Source organism: Pezoporus occidentalis, unplaced genomic scaffold (assembly GCF_034315485.1).
Source record: "Pezoporus occidentalis ecotype Australia unplaced genomic scaffold, CSIRO_AGI_Poc_V1 ctg6, whole genome shotgun sequence".
In the NCBI taxonomy this organism is placed as follows: domain Eukaryota; kingdom Metazoa; phylum Chordata; class Aves; order Psittaciformes; family Psittacidae; genus Pezoporus; species Pezoporus occidentalis.
The window spans coordinates 900,580-924,659 of NW_026915943.1; the positions used below are offsets into that span (position 1 = coordinate 900,580).

Genomic DNA, 24,080 nt, shown 5'->3' on the forward strand with positions numbered 1-24,080 from the left:
CACTTGAACTGCCCATGCTTGTCCCTTCCTGCTCTGCACAGGGTGGTTTGTAGGGGAATGGGGGAAATAAGGCCTGGTTCACACACACAAATCATAGAATCCCAGCCTGGTTTGGGTTGGAAAGGAGCTTAAAGCTAATCCAGTTCCAACCCCTTCCACGGGCAGGGACTCCTTCCACTCAAGCAGCTTGCTCCAAGCCCCTGTGTCCAACCTGGCCTTGAACACTGCCTGGGATGGGGCAGTCACAACATCCTTGGAAGCCAGTTCCAATGCCTTATCTCCAACCTGAACTTCCCCTGTTTCAGTCTGACCCCATCACCCCTTGTCCTATCACTCCAGTCTCTAATGAAGAGTCCCTCCCCAGCATCCTTGCAGCCCCCTTCACACACTGGAAGCTGCTCTGAGGTCTCCACGCAGCTTCTCTTCTCCAGGCTCAACAGCCCCAGTGTTCTCAGCCTGGCTCCATACAGGAGCTGCTCCAGCCCCTGAGCATCCTCGTGGCCTCCTCTGGACTTGCTCCAAATGCTTCATCCTCTCCATGAACATCCAAATATTGCAGAATTCGGACATTCGAAGACACAGTTGGGTCCAGAAAGGAGTTTATTCCCCGGGTTTGAGTGGTAAAGCAGGAGCTCCTCACCCTCTAACCACATGCTGAGTCACATTGACACAAAGCGGGTTACACCTCCGGCAGCCTCCTTCTCCTCCCCATGTGGGAGGGTGGCTGCAGGCAACCACCACCACCAGCACTGTACATTGCCCAATCCCCTCTCCTGTAAGGCTGGGTCAATATTGACTTTGCACTTTGCATTCACCAATTGTGGAGCTCCCTTCTCCTCCTGAGACGTGGGTGCAGAGCCCAAGATGAAGATTGAGTTCGCTCCCCTCTCCGTGCCGCTGCACAGGAGGCTTCAGACGGCATCGGTGGTTCATTGGGTCTTCAGCTTCCTAGCTCTAGGTAAGAGAAATCTTCTCTTCTGAGGAGCCACAATAGCTTTATCCCAGCTCCTTCCCTCCCCAGCCCCAAGTACATATGGGTACAAAGGTCTGGGATGGAAGGAAAGTGGAATTAGAGGCGTCTTCTGGGAGCCTGCAGGGAATCCCAGGCCATGTTAGGACAAGGGATTAGGAGGAGACATTGCACTTGCACATCTCTGCTTGTCTCACTGTATGAAGAGGAGGATGGAGGCTTGTTCTCATTGAGTTAGTTAACTTTTGCCCCCTTTTCTGGGTTGCTTTGTTGTTTCTGAGCACGGGGGCACTAGGGAAGCGCATGGGAGTACCAACATGCCTCATACAGCACCTACACCCACGGAGTTCCAGCTTCTCTTGCTCCATAAGTTCAGTTTTCCTGGTCTAAAGTGCTGCCCTGCTCAGGGTCTGTCCTCAGGAATGGCATTCCCATGCTTGAGGGTGGGACACTGGGAGGAGCATGGAGGACTCTGCTTTGCAGCCCTGGGAACAGGCACTTTGCTTTATACACATGTCCCTGCTCACCCCAAAAGGGAATTCTTCCAAGGAAACCCAAGCAGGCTTGGGAACAGACACATTAGCAAACTGGGACCCAGACAAACTGCTGTGTGGAAGGCATCGGGTGCTGATGGAAAGGAGAGACAGGGGGTTTTGGATAGGATGCACTGGGAAATAAGGAGATGGGAGGCCCAGAGGTAAGCTATCAGAGTGCAAACAGCCTGAGGCCATTTACAGCCCATCAGGAGCCCAGCTGGAAGGTGACATCCCGGAGTTTCCCATTGTCATGTCAATCCTTAATCTCAGATGGGATCTGTGTGAAGTTTTTAGTTTGTTGTGGCAGGAGAGGTTTTGAATACCCCAATACTTAGAGGCAGCAGATCTTTGTCTCTGTATGGGTCCAAAACAATACCTGCAAAGAGGCATAGGCTCTGCTTCAGAGCCTGGATAAGGTTTTGAGACTGCTACGTGCAGCTGAGTGGTCAGCTCTGCACCAGTATCTGATGCACCGGAGCACTGGGCCATACTGGTCCTGATGCCATAGGTGTTTGAATGCTTCATGGCATAGGTTCAGCCCATGCTAAGTAATGCTTTTCCAAACTCTATGCGATTCCATGTTGGCACACTTTGGGCAATGGCAGAGAGCAGGGACCTTTGCTGGTACCTGGGATGGATGAGGCTGCCTCTTTTGGAAGAGAATTAACAACATGTGATGCGCGGATTGACTCCACGACTCGTTCAAGTTGTAAAGCAGGTATGCTTTTTATTCAGCGCTGAGACGCACGGGGATAATTCCCCAAAGTCATGCGTGCTTCAGTGTTGTTTCCCTCTACATTTATTCTCTAAAGTTATATATATTCATAAGGTTGCACAACACGCCTATACATATTCATGTCCTATCCCTGCTTCGTATTATAATGAGCCAGAAGGTCCTCTGCACCTGCGCAGTGCCCCCTCTGGTCGTGGGTAGGGTCTCAAGATGAAGTAACTGAGTCTTCCTCCTGTGGGTAGGGGTCTTCAAGATGAAGTAAATGAGGCTTCCTCTTCTTGCACTTTTCACCTTTTAGTCTTCACGTATGGCCTTAGGGTTTGGTCGGTGTCCCAGCCATAACCCACCTGCATCTCTCCCTTCAGGCATCTGCTTTTCCTTATCAATAGCTGCTTATCAGTAGAATCAGGGCTCTGCTTTTCCTTGATAGAACCAGGTGTCTGCTTTTCCTTATCAATGGTTGGTGCCTTTGTTCTGCTTAGTAGGCATGATAGGTACAGACAATACTTTTGTTTAAGCAAGCAGATTCCTCTAACCCCCCTGTACAACCCCCCTGTACATTGGTTAACCCTGTATCACATGGACATCACTGGGCAGTGCTGTTCACCCACTGGCTCAGCAGGACATGGAATCCCAGAGTGGTTTGTGTTGGAAGGGACCTTAAAGCTCCTCCAGCTCCAACCCCTGCCACGGGCAGGGACCCCTTCCACTGGAGCAGCTTGCTCCAAGCCCCTGTGTCCAACCTGGCCTTCAACACTGCCAGGGATGGGGCAGCCACAGCTTCTCTGGGCACCCTGTGCCAGCGCCTCAGCACCCTCACAGGGAAGAGCTTCCTATGGCTCTGCCGAGTTGCTTTGGAGAGGTGTAACCAGTGTGTGTCCCCTTGGGCTGCTCTGGGATAGCGCTGACAGCATCCCTCTCTAGACGGAGAGGAAACCCCACTGTTGCAGCAGTGGCACAGCCAGCTGAGCTGCCCCGAAGGAGTTATGGCATGGAGAGTGCAGAGCAGTTGGTGTCATCCTGGATTTGCATTGTAGACCCTGGGGCTCTTCCAGTGCAGAACTGATCCCAGATGTACTCAACCCACTGGAGAACACCTTGCAGGAGGAGACATGGGTGTTGTTAACAGCGCACGTGAGATCTGTCCAAAGCCATGCAGCCTTGGATCCAACCCTCCATAGTGGGACATTCTGGGGTGCTCTGGAGCTCCCTCTGCCCCTGCCCCCAGATCTCCTTCCATGGTGCCTGGATGGGATGCGATGCAGTAGAGATGCGGCCACTGTGTTAACAAGGGATGCAGCAAAACATCCCCGCTCCCAGCTCAGGTGCAGCTGGGCCTTACAGAGCTTTTACAGTGTTTTCCAGCAAAGCAACTTGTCCTTCAGGTTTTTCCCTTCTTGGTGTTGCGAACAAGCTGTCTCTTGAGTTTTCAGTGATAGCAATCACTTCTGAGCCAGCAGAAAAGCAGGAAATGATCAGGAGGGAGGAATGAAAAGGTAACACGGAGATGCTCGAAACACAGGCTCTGCCTCCTGTGGGGAAATGCAGCCTGCTCTGAATGGGGATGTGACCCAAAGCCACAGCTCCTCCATGGCTGCACTTCCAGACATTACTATCACCTCTGGAACAGTTTTACTTTGATTTTGGGTGGGTTTTGTGATATTGAAGCCAAAGCAGTTAAGAAATGCCATAAGAAAGGCAGTAGAGACGTGATAACCAAACCCCACCAAGCGATTCCAGCTGGTTTGATCCATTTCATTAAGTTTCTTTAAGCCTGGAGGTTTTCATCCAAAAGCTCCCAGTTTAGTAGCAGTAGAAGCTCGATCCTATGGGATACCCTTAATGTCATCCCATGAGATGCCAAACGCTATGTTATAACCCTCAGGCACAGAGATCAGACCTTCCATGGTCAGGATTTGGCCTCTGGCTTCTCCTTTATCCTCATACAGACTTGTGGCATCTGCTGCTAGAACAGGGCTCGTGAAAGCACACATTAGAGTGAAGGCAGAGCTTTGCACAGCCCTTTGGCTGGGGATCCAGCAGCACTGCTTGCAGGCTGCCGTTGCTATGGTTGTGCTAATGCAGCCCCTGAGAAGCCAAGAGCAGAGTAAGGGGCTCATTCATTCTCCACAGGGTGCTGGATGACTGGAGCAGCTTGACCCCGGTGCTGGCAGGGAGCAGCAGCTCACAACAGGCAACAGGCATTGTCCCTGCAGCTGGTTTCCTCGAGGATGCTCCTAGTAAAGGGCACGGAGACAAAAGGAGATGTTGGCTTCAGATGCCGGCGGCTGATTGGAGGAGAGTGCATAGTGAAAGGATGGGATGCAGGGCATGGAGTGGGGACCACATTGCCTTCCCGCTGCAGGATCCTAGTACTGACAAGTGCCCCCTCCTAATGCAGAGGAGCCAGGCTTCTAACACCTAAAGGATTCCAGTGCCTAAAGGGACTGCAGGAAACCTGGAGAGGGGCTTGGGACAAGGGCCTGTAGGGCCAGGCCAAGGGGAATGGCTTTAACCTGCCCGAGGGGAGACTGAGCTGAGCTCTTAGGCAGAAGCTCTTCCCTGTGAGGGTGCTGAGGCGCTGGCACAGGGTGCCCAGAGAAGCTGTGGCTGCCCCATCCCTGGCAGTGTTCAAGGCCAGGCTGGACACAGGGGCTTGGAGCAAGCTGCTCCAGTGGAAGGGGTCCCTGCCTGTGGCAGGGGTTGGAGCTGGAGGAGCTTTAAGGTCCCTTCCAGCCCAAACCAGGCTGGGATTTTGTGATTCTATGACTCTACAAGGCACCAAAATCAGCAGGTGATGCCCAAACCTGCGGCCTCTCTCATTCCTGGTCTCCATGGGCTTGGCCAAGAGCATCCATCCAGGCGCACCATGCAGAAGCATCAGTGTGTGGCTGAACCCCTGCAGACAAACCCAGTGCAGAGGCAGGAGACCTGCTCATGTCGCCTCTGCAGACCCAGTGTACAACAGCCTTTGGACCCTGTCCATCAGCAGGGTTGGCTCAAAGGGCACATGGGGCCAGCGGGAGTCAAGCTCCTTGAAGGCTGAGTGTAGTCCATAGCCTGGGACAGCCTCTGTGCACGCTGTCACTGCCAAGGCTGGCACTGGGGACCTCAGCAATGTGCATCTTGGAAACCCTTTTGACAAGTGCAATAAGGACCTGACTCACTCTGGGGCTGCTGTGATGCCAAAAAAGCTCTCTCCACAGGCTGCTGTTTCCCCTGTTTTGGGCTGCATGAGCAAATGCTGGGTTAGCAGCAATGCTGGGCCCAGCAGCGCTTGGATGGGATGTGAATCCTGTTTGGATTTGGCCAGGGAAGTCTTCCGCGTGCTTTGTAGCCTGTGGCTCACTTGGAGCTCGTGGCATATACATAAAATCACAGAATCCCAAACTGGTTTGGGATGAAGGGACCTTAAAGCCCATCCAGCTCCAACCCCTGCCACGGGCAGGGACCCCTTCCACTAGAGCAGCTTGCTCCAAGCCCATGTGTCCAACCTGGCCTTGAACACTTCCCATGGCAGAGGGTTGGAACTTAAGGCCCTTTCCAACCCAAACCATTCCATGATTCTATGATTATGGGGGCAGAAAAGTGGAAGGTAGACATTATAGTGATGCTATGGCTGAATTGTAAAGGTTATTCTCCCTCCTGTCCCCTAAAGAATACTGCAAAGGCAGCGAGGCAGAGCCACCTCATAACCACATCTCATTGCCATTTGTGTGCCTGATATTCCCATCCTCGCCAAAGAACTTGTTCCCATGAGCAAATTGGGGCTGGAACTGGATGACCTTTAAAGTCCCTTCCAACCCAAAGTATTCCATGATGCTAAGCTGGAGCATTTGTCTGGCTGTGCAGAGCCCTGGCAGCTGACGGGCTTCAAGGATGGGCTTCTAATGCATGACTTGCAGCCTGCCCCCGTCCCCATCCTGACACAGGCTGCCATCCCTTCCATGTCATTTCCGAGATCCAACAGCCCTTTGCGGGCACACAGGCTGGGCTTTGCCCCCAGAGGGGAGGTGTCTGCTGAGGTTCCCTGGCCAGGAGCCTAATGCCACGCTCAAGATATCCCTTAAAGTGTTTGCTGGCAGCCAGCCCCAAAATGATGAGTGGTGTGCAGGAAAGCAGATGCTGAGGAAATGTGGCTCCCATCCAGGCAGCTCTGAATGGTCCCCAGCCAGGGAGGGACAGGCAAGAAACCTTCCTTATTCCTCATTTGCCTCTTGGGGTTACACTCAAAGGGAAGAAAGCAATGATCACGGGGAGCGTAGAACCATGGAATGGTTTGAGATGGAAAGGACCTTAAGATCATCCAGTTCCAACCCCCTGCCATGGGCAGGGACACCTCACACTAAACCATGGCACCCAAGACTCTGTCCAACCTGGCCTTGAACACTGCCAGGGATGGAGCATTCACAACCTCCCTGGGCAACCCATTCCAGTGCCTCAGCACCCTCACAGTAAAGAACTTCTTCCTTATCTCCAATCTAAACTTCCCCTGTTTCAGTCTGAACCCATCGCCCCTTGTCCTGTCACTGCAGTCCCTCTCCAGCATCCTTGTAGTATTTTATAAGCATAGAAAGCAAAATAACCTGAATATTGAGGGAAGGTCTCTGTGTGCAAATTCTGCCCTGAAATAAGACAAAAGTTGAGTTGCCTATGAATGGGGGAGAAATGGATAATTCTATCATTGCAAGATTAAGCCTCACTTGGGTGATAAGTGCTTCATTCTGCAGAGTGCTCTTTGAGCTTTGCACGCTACAATAAAGAGGGAATAGATTATTAGCCACTTCTGCAGCAGACCTGATGACCCAGCTCCCATGTGCAGTAAAAGTGCAACCTCTGCATTGCTCCTCAAGCAGAGTTCATGACTCATGTGGACCCTGGAGCTTGGTTTCATGCTCTGGGCTGTTTTCCTCAAGGGTTATAAAGATGGTGTCTGTGGCCTTTGAAAGGAGTGGCACCAGGCATGAGCAGTGATTTGTGCTGGCCTGGAAGGTGCATTACGGGTTGGACCTGTTGCTCTGTTGCACTGATTCCCCATGCTCTGTGCTAGTGCTGATCCAGGCACAGTGTCTCTACCTACATGAGGACATCAGATCCCATTTCAGCTTTAAGGAGGTTTAAGGCTCCAAAGAGACCTTAGAGCAGCTCCAGTGCCTAAAGGGGCTGCAGGAAACCTGGAGAGGGGCTTGGGACAAGGGATGTAGGGACAGGCCAAGGGGAATGGCTTTAACCTGCTCGAGGGGAGACTGAGGTTGGACACAGGGGCTTGGAGCAAGCTGCTCTAGTGGAAGATGCCCCTGCCCGTGGGAGGCGTTGGAGCTGGATGAGCTTTAAGGTCCTTTCCATTCAAAACCAGTCTGATTCTATGTTCCCCATGATCATGCCAGGGTTTTAGGCACAGGGATTTATCTTTACATGCAAAGCTCTGGGATAAGGGGGACTTGTCACCAAAACCAAGACTAAAAAAATACTTACTAATTTATCCTAAGTAAACAGGAAGTACAAGGATGTCTTACATGAGAGCATCATGTACCTTTTCCCTCATAGGACTGAGCCGAGCTGAGCTGGAGAGGTCAGGAGTCAGGTGGCTCCCAAAGATTACAATCCAGGTCTCAGAGGATGAGGGCATGGGTGTATCTACCTAAACTGGAAGCTGAGCAGGGCATCTCCATCCTCACATCCTTCAGCCCTGAGTGCTGGATCTGTGATGAAGATCCAGAGAAGAACATCATATAGAACCCACCACACATGATGTAACCCATGAGCTGGGGACAGCAAAGGGCTTTGATCAATGGGGTATTTTAGTCTACAGCACCAGAGGACACAGCTCTTCCCAGGCACTTCTTAGGGCATCTGCTTTGCTAAGTTGGCATTGGGTGGCCAGCAGCAATTCCCCATCACTGCAGACTTTGGTGGGATTTGATGCCACAAGTGATTCCTGTTTGCACACCCTTTTCTTCTCCTGTTCCCATGCCAAAACAGGGCATGAAGGAGGTGGAAGGTGGAGGAAAAAGCTGAGCAGTGACTGGAAGCAGCTCAGAAAAGTCTTTAATGGCTTGGGAAGGTCCCAAATCATTAATGTCTTAAGGAATGAAATAAATCATTCTTCTAAAATCAGTGATGACACAGAACTGAAAAGGCTGAAAATCCTCTAGAGGCCAGGATTAGAGCTGAGAGTGAATCCAAGGAGTGGAGGAAAAGGTCCAAAATCAATAAGAAATAACTCAATAAAGAGTAAAATCTTACATATGGGCAGATGACATTAAAAATCAAGGACAATTAAAATGGTGACTCATTAGCTCAGGACAAAGCTGTTGGGGACTGTACAGACAGGGCACAGTGCCCTGTTCTGCTGCCACTGCAAGATGCCGGGTGTCATCAGAGTGTATTAACAGGAGGTTTGGGGTAAAACAGGGACATTTTCATTGCAGGGATCAGTCTGACTCCAGAGAAGGGCCAGACAGCAAAGGGACAGAGCTCTGATCCACAAGGAAAACTGTGGGGAAAGGAAGACATGGTGGGCTTTGAGAACTAGGTGGTTGCTGCAAGGGTGGTGCTTGGTTCCTCTCCAGGGTATAGATAGGAAAGAAACCTTCCCTGCATCCAAGATGCCTTCACAATGATGAAGTAACCCAGCAGCAAGCCCAGTGATGGGCTCTGTCCCAGCACCAGAGTCCCTCCAAGTGCATCGTTAGAGAGGGACTCTTCATCAGGGACTGTAGCGATAGGACAAGGGGTGATGGGTTCAAACTGAAACAGGGGAGATTTAGGCTGGAAATAAGGCAGAAGCTCTTCCCTGTGAGGGTGCTGAGGCGCTGGCACAGGGTGCCCAGAGAAGCTGTGGCTGCCCCGTCCCTGGCAGTGTTCAAGGCCAGGTTGGACACAGGGGCTTGGAGCAAGCTGCTCTAGTGGAAGGGGTCCCTGCCCGTGGCAGGGGCTGGAGCTGGAGGAGCTTTAAGGTCCCTTCCAACTCAAACCAGTCCGGGATCCTATGATCATTCCCTTCCCAAAGCCCACCTGATCCAACTGCTACCTCACCACTGGCTTTTCCCTCAGCACAGTGCTGCACAGCTGCCTTCATCGCCCTCTTCTTCACCCGTTTTTGGCTGCTCTGTGTCCTCTATGCCGTGTGGTGGTTCAAAGACAGGGAGAAGCCCTGCAAAGGTGGGAGACGGATCCATGCCATCCGGAACAGCGTTGTCTGGAGGTACATGAGGGACTATTTCCCCATCACGGTAAGTGCCGCCGATTCCATAAGCACTGATTTCATAAGGACCACCTTTGTCTTTGGTGTCTGGAGGCAGTTTGGGGCAAGGACTTCTGGCATGGGGCTCTGGGAGGTCAGTGTTGAAGGATCATGTATCCATCATTTTCTAACCTGCATCTGAAGAGGGCTAGAAGGGTGCTGGAGAGGGACTCTTCATTAGGGACTGAGGCAATAGGACAAGGGGTGGTGAGTTCACACTGAAACAGGGGAAGTTTAGATTGGATATAAAGCAGAAGTTCTTTACTGTGAGGGTGCTGAGGCACTGGAATGGGTTGCCCAAGGAAGCTGTGAATGCTCCATCCCTGGCAGTGTTCAAGGCCAGGCTGGATAGAGCCTTGGATGACATGGTTTAGTGTGAGGTGTCCCTGCCTATGGCAGGGGGGTTGGAACTGGATGATCTTAAGGTCCTTTCCAACCCAAACTGTTCTATGATTCAATGATTCTATCATCTTCCCAGGTCCCAGATTACTGCAAGACCCAGTATAAAAGAAGACCATCATTTTCACAATCACATCCTTTGATTGTCTGCCATTGGGTTTCTTTGCTCTTTGCAAGGCAGAAAGTGATGCTGAGGACCTGCTGTGGGTCATATATGGCAAATCTCTGAGATTAAATATGATTTGAAGAATGGCTGAGTAGGACCTGGGGGGTTCAGTGTGGAGAAGAGAAGGCTCAGGGGGGACCTGATGGCTGCCTACAAGTGCCTGAGAGGAGGATGGAGCCAGGAGGGGCTGGGCTCTGCTCCCAAGGAACAAGGGATGGGACAAGAGGAACCGGCCTCAAGCTGCACCAGGGCAGGTTTAGATGGAGCTGAGGAACAATTCCTGCCCCAGAGGGTGCTCAGGCATTGGAACAGGCTGCCCAGGGCAGGGCTGCAGGCACCGGCCCTGCAAGGGTTCACACCCCATGGAGACGAGGCCTCAGTGCCATGGGGCAGTGGTGGCCTTGGCAGTGCTGGGAACAGTTGGAGCGGATGAGCTTAAAGGGCTTTTCCAACCTGGATGATTCCATGATTCTGTGATTTAAGGGCTTCTGGATGAGCTTCAATGAAGGTTCCCAAAAGGTTTATCATGACTTTATGGGGAGGAATGGGAACACATCCCAGGAAACCTTGCAGGGAGCTTTGTCATAAGAGACAGGTTATATTTTATGACATTTAATAGGAAACACAGGATGGGCTCCTGATAAATTATTCTCAAGCTTTGCCTTAGAAGATGCTAGAATCCTTGAGCTATTTATGTGGCTGTAATGATTATATGCAATATAGGCTCTTTAAATTATTCCTGGCCATAAGCTGCTGCTTGGGCAGTGTCCAACCAGCCTCTCTGCTAAATCTTGGCTGCCTGCTCAGAGCAACAATTCTTCTCCCATCCCTCTGTAAGGACATGGAACCCCTTATGAACCCCATGGGGCAGTGTTTGCCCTTCCTTTCCTGGGTGCAGGCCCGTAAGACCAGTAAGACCTTTACCATTAAAGACCAATAGAGGGAGTGTGGTTACTGGGATTGAAGGCCAGGAAAGGTTCCCTGGAGCCTTCCTTATGGCTGGGGTGGGAGAAGTCAGAGGAGGGTGCACAAAAGGACATCAGAAACCAAACCGTGATGACCAGAGTATTATAACCAAGCAATCACGTCATGCTATTTCCCAAAGACAGCTTCTCAGTCTTCTGCACTTTCTAAGCCACAATATAAGATTTAGCAGCCCATTCTGAACGCATTTGCCGCTATATCATGGAAAACCATTTGGCATCCCCAGCATCCTGCAGCAAGGGTGAACCACACAATGTGAACACCTCCCTGCTCCCTACTTGTTTCACTCGAAACTCCCTGGTTAGCCCATGCAAACCCTGCCCCACATACCCAGGCCATTCCTGGTTTTATACTCTGTTACATCCCACATGTGCCAGCTTTTTTCCCCAGTTAAAACCCCAAATGTGTTTGCTTCCTTGTATGGAAAGGATTTCATTTCATAGCACTGGGCATGAGCTGATTTGTGCCTAGCGGGGTGGAAGTTAAGCATTTGAAACATTGCTTTAACCATCCTGTACACTGCTGTCACAGTGAACTAAGCTGAGCTTTCGATCTGAATGTGCACAGCTGGACCTTGCCTTTACAATCACTGACTCCTAGAATGGTTTGGGTTGGAAGGGAGCTTAAAGCTCCTCCAGCTCCAACCCCTGCCCCGGGCAGGGTCCCCTTCCACTGGAGCAGCTTGCTCCAAGCCCCTGTGTCCAACCTGGCCTTGAACACTGCCAGGGATGGGGCAGCCACAGCTTCTCTGGGCACCCTGTGCCAGCGCCTCAGCACCCTCACAGGGAAGAGCTTCTGCCTAAGAGCTCAGCTCAGTCTCCCCTCGGGCAGGTTAAAGCCATTCCCCTTGGCCTGGCCCTACATCCCTTGTCCCAAGCCCCTCTCCAGCTTTCCTGCAGCCCCTTTAGGCACTGGAGCTGCTCTCAGGTCTCCCCTTCAGGAGCCTTCTCTTCTCCAGACCGAACAACCCCACTTCCCAAATCCCCATCCAGCACAGGGACAAAAGGGGAGTGGTATTTGGGGACATGGACCCAGATGGGCACCCGCCTCCCTGGGCTGTGTTTGTGCACAGATTGAGTCTGTTCAGCCCTGGAGAATCAGTCATCCAGGGAAGATTCAACTTGTCTCCTAATCCTCCAGGTCCCAGCAGCGAGCTCAGCCTAGCCAAGCATCAGTGATTGGAGACAGGAGGAGCTGCCTATTTCAGTTTAGGAAGTGGCTTTAAATGCTGCCTGTAAAGGATCCCTGCGCATGTTTGCAGTCCTGGAAGCAGAGAGACGTTGGGATGAGCATCTGTTTCCTAGGGATCTGAGCAGCACGGATTGGCACGGTGCTGCAGTGTCGGGCACATGGGATTGAGCAGGCTCTGCGCTCAGTGTGTGCAAGCAGCACCCTCTGCTGATGCCACCCTTGCACAAATCCCGCTGCTGCTTGGGTTATTCCCCTTGGAGATGGACGGCTTTTAGTTAGGGGTTTGCTATAGGGTCAGGCAGGATCTGAGTAAGTTTGAGTGGTTTTGAAAGGTAAAGGACAAGAAAACAGTGAGAATTCCAGGTGAAGTCCCGTGCATTGCACAGGAAAGTTAGCTTTGCTTCATCCCCCTATGTTTTTAATAAAATCATGGAATGGCTTGGGTTGAAGGGACCTTAAAGCTCATCCAGGTCAACCCCCTTATGTTTACTTGCATGGTTTTCATGATAATTTATCAGCACATCTTTATTAGGAAGGATGCACTCAGCATTACAGTCAAACCAAACTTCTCCATCTCGTGGCCATGGGGATGCACATCTTCACTGCTGCTTCTTCCCAGCCCCATCACCTTCTGATACTGTAAACCCACTGTCACCAACCTCCCTCACACAGCCAGGGTGTTTTGGTACCCTCAGCTGAGGAGAGCCATTGATGTGCAGAAGATGAGGACGAGGGTGAAATGGGGAATGATCCTGCCCCTCTGCTCTGCTCTTGTGAGACCCCACTTGCAGCATTGTGTGCAGTTCTGGTGTCTTCAACATAAAAAGGACATGGAGCTGTTGGAACAAGTCCAGAGGAGGCCACGAGGATGCTCAGGGGCTGGAGCAGCTCCTGTATGGAGCCAGGCTGAGAACACTGGGGCTGTTGAGCCTGGAGAAGAGAAGCTGTGTGGAGACCTCAGAGCAGCTTCCAGTGTGTGAAGGGGGCTGCAAGGATGCTGGGGAGGGACTCTTCATCAGGGACTGCAGTGATAGGACAAGGAGTGGTGGGTTCAGACTGTAACAGGGGAAGTTCAGGTCGGATCTAAGGAAGAAGTTCTTTCCTGTAAGGGTGCTGAGGCACTGGAATGGGTTGCCCAGGGAGGTTGTGAATGCTCCATCCCTGGCAGTGTTCAAGGCCAGGTTGGACAGAGCCTTGGGTGCCATGGTTTAGTGTGAGGTGTCCCTGCCCATGGCAGGGGGTTGGAACTGGATGATCTTAAGGTCCTTTCCAACCCAAACGATTCTATGATTCTGTGATTCTAAAGCATAAGCTTGATGAGATCCATCTCTACTGTAGTCCCCAAGCAGAAGTCACCATCCTTCTTGGTGGCTATAAGTTAGGGTTGGATGCTTGGTTTAGAGAAGACATTTCACCTTTATCACACAACCTGGATTACGAGTTAAATCTGTCATCTGGAAGCTAAAATTAAGGTCTTAGAGGGACAAATTCTTTCTTTGGGTGCTGTCATCATTCAAAGCAACCCCAGCAGGCACCATCTTAGCAGCTTTATTCAGTGCAGCCTCAAAAGTGTCTTTTATGCGGCCAAGGTCCCTGTGGCCTTCACTGCGCTGTTTTTTCCCTTCTGAAGAGCCACAGGACACATTTCACCAGCCTTGGGGTTATCTAAGTGTCAGTTGGACCTTAACATCTATAGCAACTGGCAGAGTCCCAACCTGTGTCATTGCGCCTGGGGACAGGCTACATTGGGCTTCTTTGTTAGCATAACTAAAATGAGCTATTAGAGAACTTGTTGAACCCTAGGAGCTGTGATCTGGGATGGCTCCATCCCATAACTCATTCATTCTCATAACTGCATGAACCATGACCGGGGTTGTTTGAGGGTATATCGTGCTTCTGGGGAGGTACAAGGCATTGCGGAGGGGGAAGAGCTCCACTTCACGTGCACCCAGCCCGACCAGGAATGTTTTCCTTCTTTTCATAGAAGAATGATGTTATTTGTGACTGGGGGTTTTGTGTCACGGCCCATGATGTTAAATAGCACTGCTGGTCTTTGCTTCCTTCTCTTGGCTGAAGGAGAGATGAGAGGTCCTTAGGGCAAAAGCAAGCCATGGCCAAATGGCCCAGAGCCACAACTGTGTCCTTCCTGAGGAACTCCTCTGTCCTGCTCTTGACCCTCTCTTCTTTGACTTTAAGTAAGAAAGAGGCCATGGCTGGGGTCAGGTCCACCACAGGACTGTGTCCTACCGTAAGGATAAGGATATAGGAGGTCCTAAAGACCTCCAAAAGCAGCATCGCACAAGAGCAAGAGAACACTTGGGCTTTTTGGAGCTGCCATCCTTACCCAGAACTGCGAATGAGGGTGGTGAAGTCCTATCCAAACTGGACCCCTTCCACTGGAGCAGCTTGCTCCAAGCCCCTGTGTCCAACCTGCCCTTGAACACTGCCAGGGATGGGGCAGCCACAGCTTCTCTGGGCACCCTGTGCCAGCGCCTCAGCACCCTCACAGGGAAGAGCTTCTGCCTAAGAGCTCAGCTCAGTCTCCCCTCGGGCAGGTTAAAGCCATTCCCCTTGGCCTGGCCCTACAGGCCCTTGTCCCAAGCCCCTCTCCAGCTTTCCTGCAGCCCCTTTAGGCACTGGAGCTGCTCTCAGGTCTCCCCTTCAGGAGCCTTTTCTTCTCCAGGCTGCCCCAGCCCAGCTCTCTCAGCCTGGCTCCAGAGCAGAGGCACACATTAATGCGACATGCTGAGATGAGAAACTGGCCTTGTCTCACCAAGGAAACTTTGGTTCAACCCCTTGTTTACTCACGGACCAGCCTGGCTGGACCCTTGAGTCCTTTGGCAATGATTAAAGCTTCAACTCAGCCAGAAAACCTAAAGCAGCAAATGCCATCCGGTGGGTGAGGAGATGCCAACGCACCCACGGCAGGAGGGAGGGGATTCACAGCCCTCTGCACCTCAACCCCAGCCCCATTGAGCTCTTCACTGCAGGAGAGTTGGGTTGTCTGGTGTCAAGCATTAACTTCCCTGGCAGTCTGGGAACAGAGGTTGACCTCTGGCATGGAGACAGGGAAGAAGTGAACCAACACTGGGAACAATAAGTGGGAGGATGGAGCTTCTGTGTTAAACAGTTTCCAGAGGGAGATTTTCCAGGCTTAGAGTCCAGAGGGCTTGACCAAAGTCAAGACCAAAGTCTCTCCTCTGCTACAGATCATAGAATCATAGAATGGTTTGGGTCAAAGGGACCTTTAAAGCTCATCATGTCCAGCCCCCCTGCAATGAGCAGGGACAGCTTCAAATAGGTCAGGTTGCCTTGTACAAGCTCTTTGGCTTCAAGTCCTGCCCATGTCATCCAAATGGGAGCAGACACTATGACAAAATGAGGACCTTCTCTTCCATCCTTTCCTTATGCCTGAAAAATGCCCAGTTTACAAACCTAATAGAGGCACAGAATTCAACTTGGTCACTAAGATGTTGTCAGAGCTATTGCAGGGACAACTCTTGTGTTATAATGCAGGAAACATTAACCAGAGCACCAGCACATTGGGATGTCTTATAAGGTGCCTTATCGCAGGTGAACTCCCACTGAAGCAGTCTGCACAGCTCAGTGGGTACCCTGAGCTCAACTCTTCATTATCAAGGAGGATGCAGTGACCTTGGGTTACAACCAGGCACTGAGCCTGCTGTCATCCCCTCTTCTATGCTGCACACATACAGCATGTTTCCAACACACCCGAGCATCTCACCTCCCTCCTATAAATCACCCAGGGATGAAAGGCTGTTTGGAAGCAGAAGATGGATGCAGGAAACATTGATGTAAGCTGAAATGACTCAAAAAGGAGGCAGGGGCCCCAGGCACTCAGTAACTCAGCCATCTGCCCCTCTTCCTGCTTAGGTACCTCTACACCGGGCAGCAGTGGAACCCTTGTTTGTCCATTCCTCTCATTAGGAGCAGGCGCTTGAATGGGCACATGTGTACAGTCAACAGAGCCTTAGGGCAGAGGGGAAATTAGCCATGATGTAAGAAAGTAAAATGCACCCTCGTGATTAACCTGTGGTTCTGGCTGCTTCTAGGAAAACACAGGCACCAGGAGCTGCTCCCGAGGGAGGATGGGACCAGGCTGCTGGAGGGGTGACGTGGTAAAAGGCGCTGGGCTTTGGTTCTTCTTGAGCACAGGGGCTGTTGAGTTGAATGGAGATTCATGGTGGCTCTGTTAGGGTTAACCTTGGGAGGGTTCATCCTTCCCTGGTGCTGTGAGCATCCTCGGCATCCACAGGAATCACTCAGTTTGGACCGCTCCTGTTGGCTGGTGTTGGCAGGGCAGGGTCTTCTCAGCGGCATAGCTGGAGGGTGGGTTTGCAACAGCAGCCCCTCTCCTCTGGGGAGTCCATAGCGAGTGTAACCCACAGGGTCCACATCCTGGTTGTGCCTTATCTCTGCTGTCCCATGTAGGATCTCCCAGGCTTCAAACCCAGCGGCAGACTGCCCGAGTGTTTCATGCAGCTGCTTAGGTAGCCTCCAAGGGCTGTGCCTGCAATCCGTGCTGTCCATCCCTATACACTGGACACAGGCATTCCACATTCCCTCTTCCTGGTAAAACTTGGGCAGACGTCCAGTCATAGAAATGCAGAATCCCAGGTTGAAGGGACCTCAAGGATCATCTGCTCCAACCTTTCCAGGCAAAGAATGACCTAGACTGGATGCCCAGCACCCTGTGCAGCCCCATCTTAACAGTGTCCAACGCTGGGGGGTCACTGCTTCCCTGGGGGCATTATTCCAGTGGTGGTCATTATCACTGGAAAAGTTTCCCTCTTGGGAATCTCCCAGCAGTAACTTGTGCCCATCACCCCTGGGCTCTCCCATGGGACTCCTTGTCCAAAGGGAGCCTCCATCTTCCCTGCAGCCCCCCTTTACCTCCTGGCACATGGATCAGGTCTCCCTGCGCCTTCTCTTCTCCAGCTGAACAGTCCCAGCTCTCTCAGCCTTTCCTCACTGCTGCCCAGCCCTTGGAGCATCTTTGTGGCCCTTCTCTGGCCCCTCTCCAGCCCAGCCACATCCTTCTTGTACAGCAGGAACAAAACTATGCCATGGACCCCCTTCCAAGGATCCCCCATCTGCTCCCCATAGCCAATGCTCCAGCCCCGTAAGGCAGCAGCACTAACTCATGGCCCCTTTTTGCTCCCATCTGGCTTGCAGCTGGTGAAGACGGTGGAGCTGGACCCTAGGCAGAACTACCTGATGGGATTTCATCCCCATGGGGTCCTGGCAGCAGGAGCCTTTATCAATTTCTGCACGGAGGCATCGGGCTTTTCCACGCTCTTCCCGGGCATCACCCCACACCTGATGATCCTCCCCATGTGGTTTCGCATCCCCTTCTTCAGGGACTACCTGATGAGTGGAGGTAAGCAGGGATGAGTGGGGGAACAGGGGATGAAGCCACAAGGGGAAGAGGAGTCAAGGGTCTGTTTGTCCTTATCTACGCTGATGGATCCCATGCACCTTATGGATTCCATTGCAAAGAATGTGGGAAGACATTAACTTACTGTGTTTGCTAAGAAACTACTGCATCATTTATTGATGCACTTGGAAAGGTAAATACACTGTCAGAAATGTCCTGTATTCTAAGCAACACTTGTTCATGGTAAAATCACAGAATCCCAGACTGGTTTGGGTTGGAAGGGACCTTAAAGCTCATCCAGTTCCAACTCCCTGCCATGGGCAGGGATGCCTTCCACTAGAGCAGCTTGCTCCAAGCCCAGTCCAACCTTCAACAAATACAAACTGTTGGCTTATTTTTAAGATACTCAATAGTCTTTGTGCCACAAATAGGCTGAGAATGGGTTTCTTGTGGATTTCTTGGAGCTTCTCTCTCCTGTACTTAGATTTGCCTGATCTACTTAACACGTGATGTGCAAAGTGAGTGCCTGAACTGTGGGGAGTGAAAAACACTGATTCTCTGCTGGTGGTCTGTGATTTGCAAAACATGTTATGGGGAGGAGAATTCTCAGACTGTATTGCTGTATTTCATACAAATATGGGGTTAGATTTCATTCAGCACTGAAAATTGCTGCCATACCTTTTAATTTTTGCTCTGAACAAGAGGCAACAAGCATAAACCATAGAAAGGTCCACAGGAACATGAGGAAGAATTTCTGAGCATCAGAATAGAATCACAGAATCATAGAATCAATGAGGTCAGGAAAGCCCTTTAAGCTCATCCAGTCCAACCGTTCCCCAGCACTGCCAAGGCCACCACTGCCCCATGGCACTGAGGCCTCGTCTCCACGGGGTGTGAACACTTGCAGGGCCGGTGACTGCAGCCCTGCCCTGGGCAGCCTGTTCCAATGCCTGAGCACCCTCTGGGGCAGGAATTGTTCCTCAGCTCCATCTAAACCTGCCCTGGTGCAGCTTGAGGCCGGTTCCTCTTGTCCCATCCCTTGTTCCTTGGGAGCAGAGCCCAGCCCCTCCTGGCTCCATCCTCCTCTCAGGCACTTGTAGGCAGCCATCAGGTCCCCCCTGAGCCTTCTCTTCTCCACACTGAACCCCCCAGCTCCCTCAGCCCTTCCCCATCACACTTGGGCTCCAGGCCCTGCATCAGCTCCATTGCCCTTCTTTGAACCTACTCCAGCAGCTCACATAGGTTGCTCAGAAAGGTTATGGAGCCTCTTTCCCTGGAGATATTTAGGAGCTCTATGGACACAATCCTGAGCAACGTGCTGTGGGTGACCCTGATTGAGGTTAGACTAACTAAAATTCAGTGGTCCCTTCCAATCTCAGCCCATTCTGTAAAGCATATAAGAGAGGATGCAAACAGCAGCTCCCACTGTTGCAAAACCACATGGCAGGAGGGGAAGCAGGAATGAAAAGGAATAGGTAAAAAATAGATGGAGAGAAGGGGAAAGGAATGTGGAGAGAGTTATAGACACCAGGAAGAGATGACCTCCTCCTCTCACCGGTGAGCTTGGGAAACAGTCCCTTCTGCAGCTCAATGGGCCCATCCTGTATGTGGGATTCAATAGACTAAACACAGGCATCCAGGTCCTCCTGAGATACCCCGGGGCTGTCATCATCCTGTTTTCCACATAAACTCTGGCTCCTGCTGCTGGAAAAATATTTACATGGAGAGCAAGGAATCATAACAGTGAGATATGGGAGAGATCTGGCCCAGGCGAGGGATGGTTTAATCACTGCAATGTGGGAGCTGGGTGCAGAGCTCATTTTTAGGTCCATTGCATCCTTTGGACAAAGAGGTTTTAAATTGCTCCTGAAACAAGGGTTTCTTTAAAGAATCAAACCCATGTTGCTCTGTCATTTCCCGAATGAAAGATTTGAGATTTTGCAAGGAAATAACATCCAGGGACCAAATTCTGCGTAAAATTCCACTTTAAATCCATAGTCATAGAATGGTTTGGGTTGGAAAGGACATTAAAGCTCATCCAGTTCCAACCCCTCACCATGGGCAGGGACACCTTCCACTAGAGCAGATTGCTCCAAGCCCCCTCCAGCAGCATGCACTGAAATCTGTGCTTCTTTTAACCTAAAGCAAATGCTTCCCTGACTTTAGAGCTGGTCAGGATTGAACTGGGTTTCATTTGACAACAAACCGAAACAGATTTTCCCTGGGGATTGTGAGCACTTAGTCCTCAGTTTACTTTTTTCCCTGATTTTTCCCTGTTTCTCACTCTTAGGCCAGACAGCAAAGGGAGAACTGCATGTTCATGCAAGTCTTGGGTGACATGGCAGGGGGTTGGAACTGGATGATCTTAAGGTCCTTTCCAACCCAAACCATTCTATCATTCCATGAATCCAGCATCTTTGAGGGCAGCTGGGCTGAGATTGCCAAAGTGTAGGAAAACTCTGACAATAAGGTGTCCAGCATCCCTTTGGAGCTGGATAATGGGGGGAAAAGGTACAGAGCAAACCACAGTCATGTGGGTTTTACAGATATAGATGCTTTCTTCCTCTCTGCCCCACAGGCCTTGTCTCCTCGGACAAGGAGAGCGCATCCTACGTGCTGAAGAACCCAAAGGGTGGGAATGTGCTGGCCATCATCATCGGTGGGGCACGGGAGGCGCTGGATGCTCGGCCGGGATCCTGCACCTTGCTGCTGAAGAAGAGGAAGGGATTTGTTCGCCTGGCCATCGAGCATGGGTGATGCAGGGGATGGGCTCAAGGGGCCCTTGGGGAGGGATGTGGCTGCTTCATGGGGTGTTCCTGCTGGTTTGAGAATCATAGAATCATGGAATGGTTTGGGTTGGAAAGGACCTTGCGATCATTTAGTACCAACCCCCTGCAGAAGAACTATTTGAGAGGGGGGAAGGTGTTTTGGGGTGGGCTTTGCTGATCTTCATGCCCTCATATTGGGTTCAACTCCTCACAGCACGCCCCTGGTCCCTGTCTTTTCCTTTGGGGAGAATGACCTCTTTGAGCAAGTAAGAAACCCCCAGGGCTCCTGGCTACGGAGGGTCCAGCACCAGCTCCAGAAGTTCATGGGCATCTCCCTTCCCCTCTTCCATGCAAGGGGCATCTTCCAGTACAGCTTCGGGTTGGTACCCTACCGTCGGCCTATCTACACTGTGGGTAAGTCCTTCCTTGGCCAACACAATACAGCTACACTCAGCATGGCCAGTGGGGGGACGAGGGACATCCCCTGGGCTGTGTTATTGTCCTGGATGGAGATGCCAAGCTGGAGCATCATGCTGTGGTGGGCTAGAAACATGCTGGCAACGAAGCATCCTCAACTGCTCATGTGTCACGCTGATTTGGATCTCTGTCTTGGCCTTAAGACAAAGCCCAGGCCATCTATGCATCAAAGCAAAGCTCCAGAGCACACACATCCATCTCATTATCTGTGTGGGATGCAGCCAAACCCAGCACAACCCAGTAATAAAAACCACTGCAATAACAGTGGGTTATACTTCTTCCAAGCCAATTTTACAAGCACAAACAGGGCAACACCTAAGCAGTTTGCAGGTTTGCTCAGTGTCCCATGCAGACACAGCTGCAACCCTCAACCTATTTGCATGGCAAGATGTTTCCAGCAGAGATCATGCTCATAGGAGACCAAATTCAAAGCAAGCCTTTGGTTTTGAAGCACTTCTGCCTGGTTTCATCAACTCCATCCTTGCCCCACGGAGCTGTTGGAACCCATCAGAGCGGTTGATGCTGTGTGAAGTAGCCTAATGAAAGAGGTGGTTTGGAAAGGTCAGATCTCGCCCCACTGATGAGGTTTGACAGCCAGCAATTACTTCTAATTGCTTTACAACCTGTTTGGATTGTCTCAAGGGGTTTATGAGCTGTGCAGTATCACAAGGGCTCTTCATTAACCTGAGGAGGAGCAGCCTTACTCAATGATGAAACCCTCCCGCGCTTGACAAACACAGTTTGAGTAAGAGAGGAGAGCAAGAGAGGCATCACCTGGACCTCATGTCCTTTGCAGGTGCCTGGTCCTGCTGCTGGTGGCTCTGGGAGGTGGGAAGGAGCTTCTTCTATTGATAGGAATCAAATTAATTAGATTTACCCTTGAAAAAAAGCACGATTTCATAGAGATATATGGGCACTAATAAAAACCAGATGTTTCACAGAATCTTTAATCTGAGTAAAGTGGAAGCATCCCAATCACTAGTGTATTTAAGTGGTCTGGGGCTCCCCAGTGCCTCAGTGTCCCCATTTGCCATGCAGATTCCCAAGGCCACATGGAAACATCATTAGGATGATGTTGTCTTTATGTGCAGCACATCTGAGATGTTAGGCTGGAGGGACCGCATTGGGATGCAGCACTTTCTACTTCATAATGCTACACAGAGGGTCTTTGGCATTAAGCAGCTTTACAGATGGGGAAACTGAGGCAAAGATAGATGAGACCTTTGAGACCAACATCAGAGCCAGTATCTGAACCTCCATCTCCTTACCTCCTTGGCTGTGCTACCCCCAAACTCCAGGATATGACTGGTCCTGTCAATCCATCCAGTGCATCCTTGGAGACCCCAGCTCTGTGCCAAGATGTGCAAACCCTTCAGAGGGACCTGACACTGTCTGTTCCTAATGCCTGTGTTTGTTTTCCAGTTGGGAAACCAATTCCAGTGCAGAGGAACCGCAAACCCTCTGAGGAAGAGGTGGATCGAGTCCATGAGAAATACCTAAACGAATTGAGCAAGCTCTTTGAGGAGCACAAAGCTAAATATAACATCCCAGAAGACAGACACCTGGAATTCATATAGAGCTCCTCAAGCAAGATGAAACCATGGAGATCAAGCTCCAAGTTTTCCCTTACCTCCAGAACAACATATGGTCTGTACAGTGTAGGGAGAAAGACTTGATTTTCCCATCACTTGCATGGGTGTAGGGAAAGAGTTTCCATCTTTTCTCCCTATAGGACACATGAAAGATATAAAGAAGAAAGGATCCTATCTGTGGCCAGCACTACTCAAACACTCCAGCAGAAAACTCCCACTTCCAGTATGGCTTCCCTCCAGGGAAATAGGAATTCCTGAAGGTTTCCTTCGCATTATATTCAGCTGGAAATGGAATGATGAGCCATAATTTCTGCTGAGTACACCTGTCTTTTTAAATACAGTTTGTCTACATCAACAAATACTCATTGCTTGCTTGTGCTCTTCACGTCTTTAGTTGCTCTGGGCTCTTTTCCCATCACCTAAACCACAGTTATCACAAAGCTCATACTTGTAGCATGGTGCTGGGTACCCACAAGCAGCATCACGATGCTGTACCCCACCAGGGCAAAAGAAGTAAAGCATTTATAAAGGGCAAAGGCTCATCCAGAGGGTTTTTCCTACCTGGGCTCCACTTTTCCTGCTTATCATTTAACCCCAGACACCTCTTCATGGGAACACCTTGGATTAGTCACCAGCTATGGAAGCACCATCTCTCTTATTTCCTAAGGAGGGAGCATGGCCAGGAGATGGGAGAAGTGATTTGGGGCAGGAAATATGGCTCATAAAGCCACATTTGGTGGAGGATCAAGGCTTTAAGCAGCTGCTGCTTCTTGATATCCAGAACTTTAATAAACTCTGCTCTTCATGGGATTTTGCAACGTGGAAGTTTTGGAGCCTTTACCCCATCACCTTTTCCCTTTCCATTCCTTTCTCTTCCCAGATCCCATTCTCCACCTGAAAGAAGCCCCAAAACATCCTGCAGAACACAGGATTGATTTACCCCGAGAGCTGCATTTAACAAGGGAACCACACAGAGCTGTTTCTCCACTGGCAATACCCCATTGTGACAATACTCCCTCACTGTGTTTCGTTTCCTTTTCCCTTTCCTCCTGCCCTCATCAAATCACTCCACTGGATTCTTAATCTGAATAACCTGCTGCAAATCCCTGCTATTCCCAGAAAACAAGGGAACAACAGGGAGGAATTTGACAGAGCCCTTATCGACATTTCTAAACGCTGCTGTAATCCCACACTTAATCCAGTCAAATAAAGCAGGTCACCTGCTATGGTTTCTTCTTGCTTTCTATAAATAGGCTTTTTCTTTTGTCCTTAAGGATGGAGGTGCCTAAGCAGGAGGAAGATTTATGCACCAGGAATATAATTCTCTCACACCCTTTTTATTTTGGTGTTCATCACATTCCAAGCTTTATCCTGATGCCAGTTGCTTTTTCCTACCCTTTCCTCTGCCTTCCCTGCTATTTGCCACCCACAGATCCCAGGAATTCTGCCGTGACCTTCTACAAGCATCCTGATAGGAGTCATTGCTGGAGGGGAGTGATGGAGATGTCCCCAGGGAGACAGTGCAGGGTGCTCTGGGGATGCAGGTGAGGACAAGGAGCTCAGAGCTTGATGCAATGGGAAACAGAGCAAAGGTGCTGCAGTGCAAGAGAGACACGATTT

General features: G+C 50.8%; 1 protein-coding gene across 1 annotated transcript; it reads left to right on the top strand.

Annotated features, from left to right (window-relative positions):
• The first annotated feature begins 825 nt into the window (after positions 1-825).
• MOGAT2 (monoacylglycerol O-acyltransferase 2) lies at positions 826-22,515 on the top strand. The gene is made up of 6 exons (XM_062639247.1): positions 826-958; positions 9,296-9,474; positions 17,422-17,626; positions 20,202-20,376; positions 20,606-20,805; positions 22,291-22,515. The coding sequence occupies exons 1-6, from the start codon at positions 865-867 to the stop codon at positions 22,443-22,445; spliced, it is 1,008 nt and encodes a 335-aa protein (XP_062495231.1). The 5' UTR covers positions 826-864; the 3' UTR covers positions 22,446-22,515.
• Positions 22,516-24,080: the final 1,565 nt, after the last annotated feature.